This window comes from Labrus mixtus, chromosome 11, assembly GCF_963584025.1.
Source record: "Labrus mixtus chromosome 11, fLabMix1.1, whole genome shotgun sequence".
NCBI lineage: Eukaryota > Metazoa > Chordata > Actinopteri > Labriformes > Labridae > Labrus > Labrus mixtus.
Window position 1 is genome coordinate 8,529,575 of NC_083622.1, and position 15,035 is coordinate 8,544,609.

At 43.3% G+C, this 15,035-nt stretch overlaps 1 protein-coding gene across 2 annotated transcripts in view; it reads left to right on the forward strand.

The window, feature by feature from the left end:
- Window positions 1-15,035, forward strand: part of dgkb (diacylglycerol kinase, beta) — a 72,502-nt gene that overhangs the window by 22,876 nt on the left and 34,591 nt on the right. For both annotated transcript variants that reach the window (XM_061049816.1, XM_061049817.1), the window contains 12 exons: window positions 321-395; window positions 688-807; window positions 1,694-1,811; window positions 3,126-3,214; window positions 3,557-3,673; window positions 4,011-4,109; window positions 5,347-5,448; window positions 7,583-7,656; window positions 8,434-8,508; window positions 11,475-11,560; window positions 12,822-12,911; window positions 13,599-13,759. In XM_061049816.1, coding sequence (XP_060905799.1) covers window positions 321-395; window positions 688-807; window positions 1,694-1,811; window positions 3,126-3,214; window positions 3,557-3,673; window positions 4,011-4,109; window positions 5,347-5,448; window positions 7,583-7,656; window positions 8,434-8,508; window positions 11,475-11,560; window positions 12,822-12,911; window positions 13,599-13,759 — 1,206 coding nt within the window. The remainder of the gene's footprint in view (window positions 1-320; window positions 396-687; window positions 808-1,693; window positions 1,812-3,125; window positions 3,215-3,556; window positions 3,674-4,010; window positions 4,110-5,346; window positions 5,449-7,582; window positions 7,657-8,433; window positions 8,509-11,474; window positions 11,561-12,821; window positions 12,912-13,598; window positions 13,760-15,035) is intronic.

Here is a 15,035-nt window from a genome sequence, read left to right on the forward strand (position 1 = left end):
ACTGGGGGAATATTAAACAAAGCCAGGGTGCAGCATAGTGATTCGGTCTCTCGTGATAATAATGTCACCCTCCTCTGTCCCCCCAAAAAAAGCAACCATTGTAATTAAAGCCTCAGCCCCGGAGCTCTTCCCACGCTGCCTTTTGTTTCTCCTCTGAGCATCTCTAAGGACACGAGCGAACCAGCTATTACTCGCTGTTTATCGCTCTATTCACACCACACACATCCAGTGACATCAGCGAGTGCAGGGCTGCAATATCCACAAAGGTAAAGACAGTGTTTGTGAGCCTGTAATGACGAGTGTCTGCGCTGTCGCCACAGGAGCTCGAGCACATTATCTCCCAGATGATGCACGTGGCAGAGTACCTGGAATGGGACGTGACCGAGCTGAAACCAGTAAGAACTCACGCTGCAAACACGTCACAGAAATCAGTACTCAATGGAGTGTGGGGTAATTATTCTGTCACGCAAATTCATAGTCTCTCTCTCCAAGCAGTGGCATCTTTGCAACTTTATTTCTAAAGCAATTTGGACGTAATAACAGGGAATGCAAATTATTTAGAGATTTGTGAAATGTGTTTTTTTTTAAACCCACATGGATCCAGAAGCTTCTAAAATATAAAAGTGCAGGACTGAAAACGTCCACCTCTTCTTCTGTTCTGTGACGTCTGTTTTGTTCATACCTCAGATCCTGCAGGACATGATGCGAGAGATCGACTACGACCGCGACGGCACGGTGTCACTGGAGGAGTGGATCCAGGGAGGCATGACCACCATCCCTCTGCTGGTCCTGCTGGGCCTGGAGACGGTGAGTCCCCCTCAGAAACCCACACAAATAGAGCTACATGCATAGACTGTAAATATTACTGGAGGGAGCTTGAGTGATGTCAGCCATCAGTCACGGCAGGGGGGCTCTGGAGGCTCATCTGCAGCAGCCGCCATGCTGGAAATGCTGTCTCAGTCTAACTTTCAGTCAACCTAACGACAGGCTGAGAGCTGGAGCTGAGGCGGGATTTAAGCCCCTTGACGAACCATTATATCGCGCACACCTGTCAATCAGGTCAGCTACGCGCCTTAGTATGGATAACATGTATCGTTTACAAAATCAAAACGGAGCCATTTAAAAAAAAAAATTCACCCCATGTACAGTCGTGTGTATGTGACATCAGTTGTTCCTGGAGCCAGCCTCTAGTGGACAATCGACGAACTGCAGGATTTTGCACTTTCTCATTGGCTTCATTTTTCAAGACCGGAGGTTGCCGCTTGGCTACAAACAGTTTTTAATAATGGATCATTTTTTTAGTAATTTTCCAGGAAAAATGTCAAATAAATTCTGGTTTCAGAGTCATGCATGTACAGTGACGTTGTTCCTGCATATATCCTTGAAAAAAATCCAATTTGAAGTCCCCAAATTAGGAAGTTGTGATCAGAGGTTTTCCCTCATGCATACTGCAGCTGTGTGAGTCCCAACAGATGAAAGTCGCCTGCAGTTCATCAAATGTCCACTAGATGGAACCATTTGACCAGTTTCTGCAGAGATGCACACCAACATGTCAGATTTTATGAATGAGCATTACCTCGGTTTTACCAAATCAGGACAACAAAGCAAAAGGAAAAAGGATCATATGTGCACAGGACAGAGGAGCAGTGACTCAGACTGTGACTCTCATCGTCTGCTCTGTTTGTTGCTGCAGAACGTGAAAGATGACGGGCAGCACGTGTGGAGACTGAAGCACTTCAACAAGCCGGCGTACTGTAACCTGTGTCTGAACATGCTGATCGGCCTGGGGAAGCAGGGGCTCTGCTGCTCGTGTGAGTGATCCTCTGACCGTTCAATACACACATCCATTTATACACAGAGGGGCCGACCGAGCAATGAACTGGGCCAACGCTGTCTCCTCATGAGTTGTGTTGTAGACATTATGAATGTTTTTTTCTCTGATCAGATTTAAACACAAAGATGGAGATTTGTTTTTTTCTTGAAGCCAAAGTGGAACGTTTGTAGTTATTGTGAAAATGTCTGATTTTACAACATAATGCACCTTTACAGTTTCAAGTGAGGAAAAACAGGTGCAAGACAAATTTATTTATCAATCAATAATTATTAGTATAGCACCAATTTAAAAAAACAAAAGAGCAGGTTATAGACCTTACTCATTGTTCTGAAAAAATGGAATAAGGGGGAGATGGGATAATATGCTGGAAGGAGTTCTCCTTTGTGTTCCTCTCGTTCCTGTTGTCTACACTTCCTCTCCTCTGAGGTGGAGGTCGGAGCAGGCCGTGCATGAATGAGGACGGCTCAAAACTCAAAGCTAACCGAGTGTACTCGTCATATTTCTGGATCAAAAATATTAGCCTTTATTTTGTAGGCAAAATTCACCTGAAAAGTCCAGATAAAAAAATCTATTCAGGATATAAAACATAAAAACTGGGGGTCGTAGTCATAGGGAAGCATGGCCACAATGGTTTGAACATTTTTATTGATTAATATACTGCTTCTTTCTCTTCTTGTCTTGTGTTTTGACGTCTGCTTCCATTGAGAATGCCATTCTGAATTTCGTTGTAGACGACCATGATGACAATAAACTTCCTTATGATGAGCTGTGAGTCTAAATATCTGCCAATGGGGAAAGCACATTTTACTAGTTAAGGGTCTGAAAATGACCGCTTACCAAATATTGTTAGACGTCTCATCACATGACGCTCAGCGGGTAAAATGTGTTCCCTGCATTGGCAGATATTTTAACTTCTTACATGAAAGTCGGAGAGAGAGACGGAGAGAGAGGAGAGAGAGGGGGGAGGGAAGAGAAAAGGGGGAGGGGAGGTGGTACTTTGGTACGGTGGCCTTGAGAGGGAGAAGAGAGAATTGAGAAAGGTGTTGATGTGTGTGTTCATGTTGTGTAATGTTTCTGTTGTGGGATGAAGAGGGTTTGGGATCAAAGGTCAACTGTCGCTGATAGGAGGGGGGCAGGGGCGGGGGGGGGGGGCTGGTCCCACAACAGCAACTTGTGATTTTCAGGACCCAGCATTGAGATGATGATAAATACACCTGCTTAGATTTCATTGTTTGCAGTGAAGAGTCTGTCTCAAAGTTTCCAACTGCGTTTGTCTCCCCCCTTTCCCCAGTCTGCAAGTACACCGTCCACGAGCGCTGCGTGGCCCGCGCTCCGCCGTCCTGCATCAAAACCTACGTGAAGACCAAGAAAAACACAGAGGTGCGTCCAATTGGAGTGTTTACCAGTCGGCACGCTCGGATCAGCGATGCTGCACGGGGCTCAGGATGAGAGTTTTTCTTCTTCTAATGGAATTAAAAACAGCTCAATCTGCTGCTAAGCATTGCTAACTAGCAGAAAGCATCAGGTGTAAAGACACAGACAGCATCGTCTTTCTCTCGTTCTTACTTTGTGTCTTGTTTATTTTCCTTCCTCCTCCTGCTCTCTTTTTAATTGTCGTGTCACTTCTGCCATGTTGTAAATAAAATCTTGTTTTTCTAGCACCGTGTTCCCTCTTCTCACTTCTTCCCCCTCGCCGTGTGCCGCCTCTGCCTCTCTCCGCAGGTAATGCATCATTTCTGGGTGGAGGGGAACTGCCCCACCAAGTGTGACAAGTGTCACAAAACCGTTAAGTGTTACCAGGGCCTGACCGGGCTCCACTGTGTGTGGTGTCAAATCACGGTAAGAACACCACCCGAGGAGAAGCAGCCACCTCCTCGTTAGATCCCCACTGCCTTTTCTACTTTACTTTTTGTTTTAGCACCTCGGATACCCTCCGCCAATTTACACCCAGAAAGCGCTTGTTTGTGGCTGAGAGTTCATGAAACATAAAAACCTCAGATACAGACATATGTAGAGCAAATAAATCATATAAATAATGACATAAACATGGACTGTTTCTGTCACACGCTGCATGGTTAATAACCGTTCTTTTTTAAAATTTAATTCCAAAATATAATCTTTGTAAAGTCTAATTTTTTTAATTTATTTTTAATAACCTTTCTTACTTCTCCTCCAGCTCCATAACAAGTGTGCCTCCCACGTCAAACCAGAGTGTGACTGCGGCCCCCTGAAGGATCACATCCTGCCCCCGAACTCGATCTGCCCCATCATCCTGGTAAGACTTTCGCTCCTCGCCGGTCGGAGAGAGTCTGACCTTGTTTGACTCCGAGGATGCAATCATCAACCCCGTGTTCTCCCACTGAGCTCCGTTCAGCAGGAGAATGATTATTTCAAAAAAAAAAAAAAAAAATCCCGAGTCCATTTCAGAGGGAAACGTTGTGAAACCTCAAGAGTGCTCGTAAAGTTTCTCTAAAAACAAAGATGATCCTCTTTGTGTTGTTGATTATTTTGGCTTCCTCAGCTCTGGTTTTGTTTTAGTTTTGTTTCACATTAGACACACGGAAAAAAAAAAATACAAGCAGCATCAAGAGAAAGAGGAAGATATGCCCGCACACCCAGTTTTTCTTTGGGTGATGATTTTTTTTAAAATTAGGTCATATCCATTTATTTAGATTTGTATGCTGATCGGCTCATGTGGTCAAACATTCAAAACGACTCGAGATGAAACGTTTCTATAACAATCATTAGGTAAAGATTAATCGTGAGGCATTTAAAAATCCATTCAAAAGATTCAAATCGGTACTCTGAAAAATGAATCACAATAACATGGTGAGCGTCAGCAGCTGCAGAGCAAGATTTAGAAATTGAGGTGTGGAAGCATTTTGGCTTCCCCAAGACAGAAAACGAAAGAGGTGAGAAGATAACAGACGAGACAAAAACTGTGTGCAGATATTACCGATATTATCGTATCGTGAATTGAGTGAATCGTTACATCCTTAACAATCATCCTTCACATGATTGATTGATTGTATTTTATTTACCTGTTGTGCACAACCCCTCTTAGCTTTTAAAAGACCCCATACATACATACATACATACATACATACAGCTGCAGCGGTTCAAAGCACCATTACTAAGTTTAACGCTGCTTTTACAGCTCAGTCTTAAATAGTGTATTCTGCCTTTTCTCCTAGGTGTCTAGATCAAATCTTAAACCATAAAGGCTTCCTCTTCTAAAACACAACTCACGTTTTTCAATATGCAGAGTAAAAATACATCTAAAAATATTTAAATTCAATTAAAGAAAAAACTGTATTTGTCCACATGGGGGAATTTAAATGCACATAGGCCAATTATTAGACAATAATTGGACAAATTCAATTTTTTTATAATTTGGTGTTATGATTATTTTCTTCCTGTACGATTTGTAGGAGCTGTAGAATTATCCTATGAAACATATTTTTTTTTAAAGCTCCTCCAAGGGACTCACGGTTTGACCTTTAACCCCCCAGGAAAGGCAGACGACGCTGAGGAAAGACTCGCGCTCGAGTCAGACGAGCCGAGGGAAGATGCAGAGAGCGAACTCGGTCACAGTGGACGGTCAGGGTCTGCAGGTGAGGCTTGTGTGACCTCAGTGGTTACTCTTTGTTTTGGGGTTAATCTGAGCCACTCCAGTGTTAGTGGGAGGCTTTGTTTACATTCATGGTGGACCGGCAGTCATAATAATTGTTTTAGGATTCCCCCTGCGTTTCCTCTATCCTGTTTTAAAATGATCCTCTGCCGTCTGTATGTGGACATATGACGGTTCTCTGCAGGCCCTGATGGCGCTCAGTGCAACGCAGCAGAGCTCCGTTCAGTCTGATCCTCGCTCTGTCAGCCGGCACGCCAGCGATGGAAACCTGCCGCTGCTCGTCTGCGTCTGAGCCGGGGAGAGAAATATGATGAATCATGTCGCCCAGCACATCCATCTCTGCCCCCTCGTCGGCTAACCAGCATAATAATCAAGATTATTATTTATAATTACAGGAAGTAATGGATCACTCCGGACCGGACAGGGCGCTCGTTAATTCACCCTCGGCCTGCTGGGATAGCAGACAGGGGGAGTTAAGCGCTTCATCTGTGTCAGGGAGAGAGCGCAGGGCGAGTGAGTGCAGGGAGAGGGACGCAGCGTCAGAGCGTTGTTTATGTGGCTCTTTGTGAGATCTGCAGGCCGCAGTTTGAACGCCACGCAGAGGAAGCTGGGATATCAAACCGCCCGACAACGTGTGAGCAGAGACAAAAACATGTTAGATATGAAGAGTGAGTCAGAATCTGTCTTATTGCCAAATAGGTTTATAAGTTCAAGGACAATTTTAAGGTGTTTTTGTGCAGAAAAAATTAAAACAGAATAAAAATAAAATTATTAAACAGACGATCTAATACTGTTAAGGAAGAAGAGTAAGATAAGATCTGTCTCCCCCCGCCCCGCCCCCTCCTCTCTAGAGTCAATGCTCACACAGGTTGCCATGTGGTGGACACTGAAGCTTCAGTGTTTATCCAGCTCTGCATCGGTCTGTAAACCTTTCTGCGTTCTAACCTCTCTCCATTTTTTCAAAAGCATCTCCAATATTGATCCTAGTTTGAGCACGTTTCTGCTCGTGGAGCTTATTAGAAACATGCAGAGGCTTTTTAGGTCGGGTACAATCACAATCACTTTACACCGCTTCGATCGTTGCAACACCTGTTGGTTTGACCTGAGAACTGCTCTCATATCTGGAAAAACCGAGGGGCGTCCAAAACGGACATGTGGGGGTCGCCTTAAAACCGCCTACCTTCTCTGGTCCAAACAAATCCAGAGCATTCAGGACCAGAATCTAAAGTTAGAAGGAGGACATACTGGCTGCTGCATTGTTGTCAGAGAAGCCAGCACTTCAACATAGCATGTTTCCTTAATGTCTGATCATATAGTAAGGTCACTTTATCATCTCAGTCTCTACACATCTCACTGATTGGACCTTTAAATCCTAGTTTTTATTTAGTTTTATTTTATTTTATTTAGGATGTGAAACCAAAGCCTGATTGATTCATCTTGTTCTCTGTCCGCTCACAGTTTCTTATTTTTCTTGTCAAAAATAAACAAATGATTTGTGTTCATAAGCCACTGAAAATAGTCCTCAAAATCAACTCTTGTTACTCTTCTTTTGGTACCTTTGGCTAAAACTCAAAAAGTGCACGGCTGTGTTTGGAAAATGCCGCCTTTAAAAAAAATAACAGGAGAAATTTCTGGCATTGACTTGAGGCAGCGCTGAGTGACACAGACGTGTAGGGAAGTCAACACATTGATGTTCTGATTTTGTTTTAATGGGATTTTTGCCACAGAAGGAAAATTGAAGATCCTTTTCCTTTGAGTACAGTTTCTTATTAGATCCAATAATCACCTTTAAGGGAACATTCATGTGATTTATTTAGCTTAAGAAATACCTTTTTACCTTTATCACTGCTCTGCCTTATAATTAGATTTTATAATTAACTCAAGATTAAATCTGAGCTCAGGTAAAGAAGAGACGAGCGCCCACTCTTTGCCGTAGCCAGGTACCACTTGTGTGTCTCTGCCACCGAAACAGGAAAAAGTGCAAGATAAACCCGGCGGCTTGGAAGTGCCGTGCACACTCGATGAAGCGTCTGAGGGATCTGTGTTGAAAGTGAATTCCTGTGAAGCATCCTGCAGTCTCCAAACACCGACCGTTTGTTTTGACATCTCCCATTCAGATCACAACAATAGAGGGCACTCATCCTCTGCTCGTGTTTGTCAATCCGAAGAGCGGGGGGAAGCAGGGCGAGAGGTAAGTACACAATCTGTCTCAACATGCTACAAGAGGCCTCTGAAGCGCCCATCCTCAGCCGCTCCTCCGACCCGCAGAGGGGCTGCAGCGCCGCCGCCGAGCTGCGGGGCTTACGTAGTCAAATAAAAACACAATGACATGAACCTAAAGAACACACACACACACACACACACACACTCACTCTCTCCCTCTCTCTCTCCCTCTCTCTCTCTCTCTCTCCCTCTCTCTCTCTCCCTCTCTCTCTCCCTCTCTCTCTCTCTCTCCCTCTCTCCCTCTCTCTCTCTCCCTCTCTCTCTCCCCCCTCCCCTCTCTCTCCTGGCTGTCACGGCCCCCGACTCGTCCCCCGTTCTTTAACCCAGAGCTAATTGGCTTATTACTGAAACATATTCATTCACTCCTTATTACGCCGGCTCTCATTTGTTTAAATTATGAGATCAAAATACGACTTCAGCCAGTTGATATAATGAAATTGAAATTAAAATGAATTAGTCTTTCTAATGGTTTCACCTCGGGGGACGAGGGGCACGTCCCACCCCACTGCCCAGTCCACTGCAGAGTCACGCTCTGATTGGACGCTGGCTTATGACTATACAAAATGTCCCTTTTTTTTAAAAATATACTGTATAGTGACTTTATTCAAGGTTGATCTATTTTTCAGTGAGTGAGTCGGCCAACACAGGACAAGAAACAAAGTGTCAAAGTGACAGTGAAGATAGAATAGTCGTTTGTCCCTGGTGTGTTTCTGAAGTGACCCGTCTGCCTCTCTCTGTCCTGTAGGATCTACAGAAAGTTCCAGTACCTCCTGAACCCGAGGCAGGTGTACAACCTGGCCAAAAACGGACCCATGCCGGGGTACGTGGACAAACGTCTTTGAACTATTTTCAGGTGTCTATTCAAGGCTCCCGGTCATGTGACCGACGCTGAGGCCCGGAGGGATAAAAGAGTTTGGATGATGATGATGTTTAGGATGATGTGACGCTGATTACATTTCCCATGAGAAGCTGTAGATGATGACGACAATATAAATATAGTTTTTAAACCCTGGTCACTTCCTGCCGGCACCTCTGGTCACTTCCTGTCAGCACCTCTGGTCACTTCCTGTCAGCACCTCTGGACAAATGAACAGCTTTAAGTCTGATTGGACACACAGGTGCTGACAGGAAGTGAGCGGAGGTGCTGACAGGAAGTGACCAGAGGCAGAACACAACATCTACAGCTGTTCAAGAGCGTTATAATCAGCTCAGCATCAGAACAATCTGAATGGTTGATGAGTCATCGTCGTCACCAACAATGTCATTAAATTCGTCCAGGAGGTATTTAATGCTTATTAGGGACCAGTTAAAACACGACGACCCAGTACAGCAAGTAAAAAAAAACAAAGGAAATGAAACAGTAAATGACTGTCATTAAAATGTCTTAGTTCTGTTTGAAGACAGGTAGAAACATGTGAACCTGAACTTTAAAAGTGTTTATCTTTTTCCTGTTTTTAATATTTTTAACCAAAGATAACAAGTAACAACTTAAAAAAAAACAAAATAAAATGTATTTTTTCCGATGCACTTCTTCAGATATCTCGAGCACACTGAGATTTAGCTTCTAGCCACCTCAGACTTTTTTTTAATATATGTCGTAATGACCTTAGTTTTTTTTTTCTTTGTGTGTTGGCATCAAAACAAAAGAAAGACAAAGACAGACAGGAGGCGTACCATGATCTGGTTGCTCACATATAATAACCAGCTTCACATGCAAAGAGAGGCCTGCGGTATTAGAGCCTTCAGTCACTTCCCTCACTCACACAGACACACAAATGAGGTGAGTCCTCCACATAACCAATCGTGCAGACGACGGACTCATGCCGCAGGCTTCATATGCATAAGCCGTATGTGAACGGCGAGCCGGTGACCACGCAGATAGAGAGGGGTGAGCCCGTCGCCATACACACATGTGATCACGCATACAGACGAGGAGCCGGCGCCCGCTCTCTTATGGTCCACATCCACGATTAAGAGAATGAGTGCATCATTTACATGCAGCGGGGGGCGTCGAAACGTACAGGAATACCTCGCCGCCGTGCTGCATGGTTGTTTGGCTTTGATTAGATCTGAAAACAGAATCTTTGTGGCTTATAAAAAATAAATACACAGCGGCACACGCAGGGGACAAAAAAAACTCCACGGGGCTCAGATTGTGCCGACGCAGCTCCTACTTTTCAGAGCTTGACCTTCCGTCTGATGTTTTTTTTTTTGTTTTCTTGTCTTTGTTGCCGTCCCCACACGAGGCCTTTAAACATCACCTGGAGCTCCTCCCCAGAGCTGCACACACACACACACACACACACACACACACACACACACACACTGCGGTGCACATTAGCGAGCTGACCGGTCACCGTCGGACACTGCAGGCCGAGGCAGCCGCACGCACTGCTGTCAATTAGCTTGCCTCGCTAATGCAATCACTGCAAATTAAGTGTTTGTTTCTTGGTATTTAAACATCCCCGAAGTTGCCTTTCATGTTGGCGGCCGTCTGTTTTTGCGTTTAATAGGGTTTGTGGTCCCAGTTGGAGAGTAATTGAGCGAATCATTTACCCGCCATACGAGGCCGCGAGGCTGGCTCATTCAGTTAGCGCTCAGTTATTGTGAAGGAACGGAAGAAGTTGGACTGAACATTGCCTGTCATGATCCAATTAGCCGTCCAACAGGCAGGCTAGCTCGCTGATGAATAATTGTCAGTGCCACATGTGTTATTTGTTGGATTAGAAGGAGGTTTGCAGCGAGGCGACCGGCTCAAAGTCGCTCACAGTCTGTGACATGAACACACAACGCTTTCTCTTCTTGTCAGGAGAGGCTGCAGGGGGTTCGCCGATACGTCTTAATAACATCCAGATCTTTAAACGCCTCATCAAAATTCATTTCTGGAGCAGAAATAAAAAGACTGAGGGCTCATCCTTTGTTCAAAACTCAATAAAATACGACATTAAAAATCTTAATGAGCAGAAAACAGTTGAAAAACAAGAAGGAAAGCTGCTGAATGATGGTACACAAGGCTGCAGAATGTCATCTTCAGACCTTTTAAAAGAGATATTTTAACTCTTTCATCACCTCCAGAGGGCTAATGGATGGATTTTAATTAATTTTGTAAAATGTATTTTAATCTTAAATTTGAAATACTGCAAAAACTCAAATCTTACCAAATGTATTTGTCTAATATCTATTGAAAATATCTCATTAGACATACTATAAGTGACATTGTCCTGAAATGTCCAGATAAACATTTTATATCAAGATTTTACAAAAGAAGGATAAGGCTTGAAATGCTTCAAATTAGTGAAAAATATGTGCAAACATGTTACACTTAAATAAAGCATGAAATCAAGTTCATCCTCACCAGGCTCATCGGCAACACCCTGGCAACAAGAGAAACCAAAAATATGAAGGAAAGAGGTGAAAAATTACTCATTTTAAATCAAATAAAAACACATGAAAATCAATTAAAAAGGTGATAAAACGCACAACACTTCAAATGTAAATCTACACTTTTACACTGATTAATTAAAGGTCAGTTTACATGCAATGTGAAGCTCCGAGCTAACTGAAGAGCGCTAACATTAGCATGCTAACACAACATTTTTATTGCTTTCTAGAGTATATCTGCTGCTACTCGAGCAGGTACTCAACGGGAACCTCAAAGCTTTGTATAAGACACAGACAAAGATGTGACTGATATTTTTGACCTGGGATTGACATTCAAACACTCCAGTTGAGAAAGCAAAGTTGTTGTGTAGCAGCGGTGTGCAAAGATTGTGTTTCTGTCTGCAGGTTGAACTTCTTCAGGGACGTTCCAAACTTCAGAGTCTTGGCCTGTGGAGGAGACGGCACCGTGGGCTGGATCCTGGACTTCATAGGTACATTTTAAATTCCTAACTGTCATTTCATTTGATGTCAGACCTTCCTTGAGAAGGTTTGAGAAAAATGTATCTGACATGTCCGCCTGCAGAAATGTCCGGGCCGCTAAAAGCCCGATGAACGCACACTCCCAGGATTAGGTTAAAATCGACGGTTGCACATTCAATCAGTACTGTTGGCGCTAGCCTCCTGGCTAACATTAGCTTCCTCAGCCTGGCTCGTATCAGCCTTTGACGCCAAACGAAATAAGTCTGTTAAGAAGTTCTTCTTTCTTTCTTTTCTGGTGTCCTGACTTTGTACGGGTCCTGGAATGGCTATAGGCTAACTGATATCTGGTGTGACAGTTGATGTCACTGGGCCCACTTACATCAGTAACATTACAAAAATAAAGGCTTATATAATTTTAAGAAGACAGGGTTTCCATTTTAAAACAGGCTTTAAGAGGGAATTGTGAGTATTTAGTGGCAAAATGCAATTGATCATTGTTGCTTAAAATTAGGATGGACCAGTTTTTTTTTTTTGCTGACCTCCTTGGTCCATTTCCTTCCCGTTAACATAGAGGAGGCGGGGTTTATGACCTATACTGCAGCCAGGCAGCGGGGGGAGCTCTAAATCTTTTGGCTTCACTTGAGGCGAGGTTTTTTATTGTCCGTTCTTCATACAGTCGCTTCTCCCAAACCTCCATTGGTGTAGCTTCTCACTGCAGCCCTTGTCTTTGTGCAAGAACAAGAAAACAAAACTGAAACACTTTATTTCATTTTTTGCCAGTATTAAATCTGTTTCTATACATTTTTAAATCCAATATAACTCTTTTTGATGAGCCTGTAAAATTGTAAGTGTAAGGTTTGTATGTAAGCACTTTAATAATTGACATGCCTGCTTGTTCAGCAGGGGTAAAGTGCTTTGATGACATGAGTTAGAAAACAACAAACAAGTCATCATTTGAGAAAATAAAGAATCACCTGTGTGTCCTCCCGCGTCTGCTCGTGAAGACGTGCGTCTTGTTGTGGCGCTCTCAAAGATTGCCTCAATTTTTTATCAATCAAAAACAAAGAGAGGTAATAACTGCTGGACGAAACATGTCTCTGGAAATAGACGGTTCGACTCCACATTCATGATGTTCTGTAGTTGTTGTTTTTTGTTTTTTTTTACAAACAGGGCTGCAGAATGGGTTTGATTCTGTCTCTGCAATGATTTGTTGTTGTTGTGTTGTTTGGCCTTGTTTCATGTTGTGTTGTGATTTTTGTCCCGCTGCTCCAGATAAGGCCAACCTGGACAGGAACCCCCCCGTGTGCATACTTCCTCTGGGCACGGGCAACGACCTGGCAAGATGTCTGCGCTGGGGAGGAGGTACTGACAGAATTAGAAAAGAAACATGACTTCGTGTATGCAGTATTTCTCCAGATATAAGCACAAGTAGTTGTTTTTTTTGGTTACTTTTTTCTTTAATTTTTCCGTTCGAATGCTCATAAAGTGTGAAATAAGTGTGAAATAATCACATAAAGAGTCATTATTGATGTTTGTTTAGGAAAGGAAACAGGGGGGGGGGGGGGGTCTCCTGAGGTAAGATGTGACGTAAAAAAAAAAGTGCAGACACTCTATGCACCGTGCAGCAGCAGTATAGAAACGTCACTCCCCCTCCTATTGGCTCGAGGTGAATTCTCCTGATTATGTCCTGCTTCGTTCTCACATCAGCTCACTCACGGACAAACTACTAGAGGTCTGGCAGGAAAAACTCCGGGTAAAGTCAGAGAGAAAAAAATTGGCTGTTTGTGTTCACACATGCAACTCCTCCTGCAAATATCAGTATTTCAGGAGTTTTTCAGGAATTTTCTGCAAGTGTGAAGCACTATTCTTGTTGCAGCTATTTGCTTTCTGTTTGAAAGGTTTTTTTTATTTTTACAACCTCATGGTCTATATCTGATATTTAACAACAGGCCAAAGTCAGTCAGCGAAACTACTTTAGTGATGCACATTAAAGCAGGAAGTCCTGTATTTATACATTCTATATTGTCTGTGTTTTTTTTCCCTCTTGAGGCTACGAGGGCGAGAGCCTCCTGAAGATCATGCGGGACATCGAGAACAGCTCGGAGTTGATGCTGGATCGCTGGAAGATCGACGTCACGCCGACTGACAAGGACGAGCGAGGCGACCCGGTGCCTTACAGCATCGTCAACAACTACTTCTCCATCGGAGTGGTGAGTCTCCCCGTCCGTCTGTCTGTGGTCGTCTCTTTGCCAAGGGAAGATATTCAGTCTCAGGTTGACAAGCGGGGCAGTGATGCCTTCTTTTCTTGTTGATGATTTTAAGTTTGCTTTTGGCTTCGTTCCATTAATATTTACAGTCTATGGTGGAAACCTTTTGAACGTTTCTGATCAAGTGCTACAGTACTTTCTTTGGATCCTATCTGAGAGGAGGAGTCCACTGAATCATATATTTCTTTTATTCAATGAGTTCTTTTTGTAGCAAAAGGCTGCAACAAATACAAACGAGAAAAAACAGGTTTGCTGATTGCATGTTGTCTTGTGAAACCAAGACGCCTCTGACTACAAAAGAAAAAGATTGCACTCAGGAGCTCTGGGATTCTCACTTTTACAAGTGTCAAATATGGCCGACACCTTAATCAGCTTTTTGTTCACATTTTGAATAGTTAAATCTTCAAGCTGAAAGCAGTGAGTTCTAAATACTCTACAGTTTTTTAAGAAATCCACCAAGACAAATGATGTCAAGGTTACTCATTAGGTGCACTCAATGCAAACAACGATATGACAAGTCACACGTCAGGCAGTGCACTGAGACAACTTTTAAGACAGAGTTTGAGGGTTATGTAGGTGTAGGACTGTAAATATTATGCCTGAGTGACGTCACCCACCTTAACTTTCAGTCAACCTAACAACAGGCTGAGAGCTGGAGCTGAGGCGGCTTTTAAGCCTCCTGACAAACCGTTACACCGCACCAACTTGTCAATCAGGTCAGCTACATGCCATATTGTGAATAACTCTCATCCTTCATCAAATCAAAACAGATTAAAAAAATAAAAATTCACCCCCCGTACAGTGTGTACTGATCAGACAATAACTAATCAGACCTATTTGTTTTTTTTAACCAGACTCTAAACATGTTAATCTCTGCTGTAAAAACAGACTTTTTTGAATGGGTGTGTATGTGACTACTGGTCCTTCTGCAGCCAGCCTCTAGTGGACACTCGAGGAACTGCAGGATTTAGCACTTCCGCATCAGCTTCATTTTTTGTCTTCAGAAAGGTTGTCAATATAATGTCACCCTTACAAGTCATAAGAAGTACTCCCCTCAAAAGTGAGCTTTGCCTTTCTGAATCCTCTAATTCTTTCTTCTTTTTTTTGGTTTGCAAAAAATGCAAAAAAATCCTTCCCACACGAATGCGCTCTGAACCATGAACACAGAGAAAGAAGAAACCAAACCTGACTGTGGAAGCAGGATTTCAGCTCACAGCCG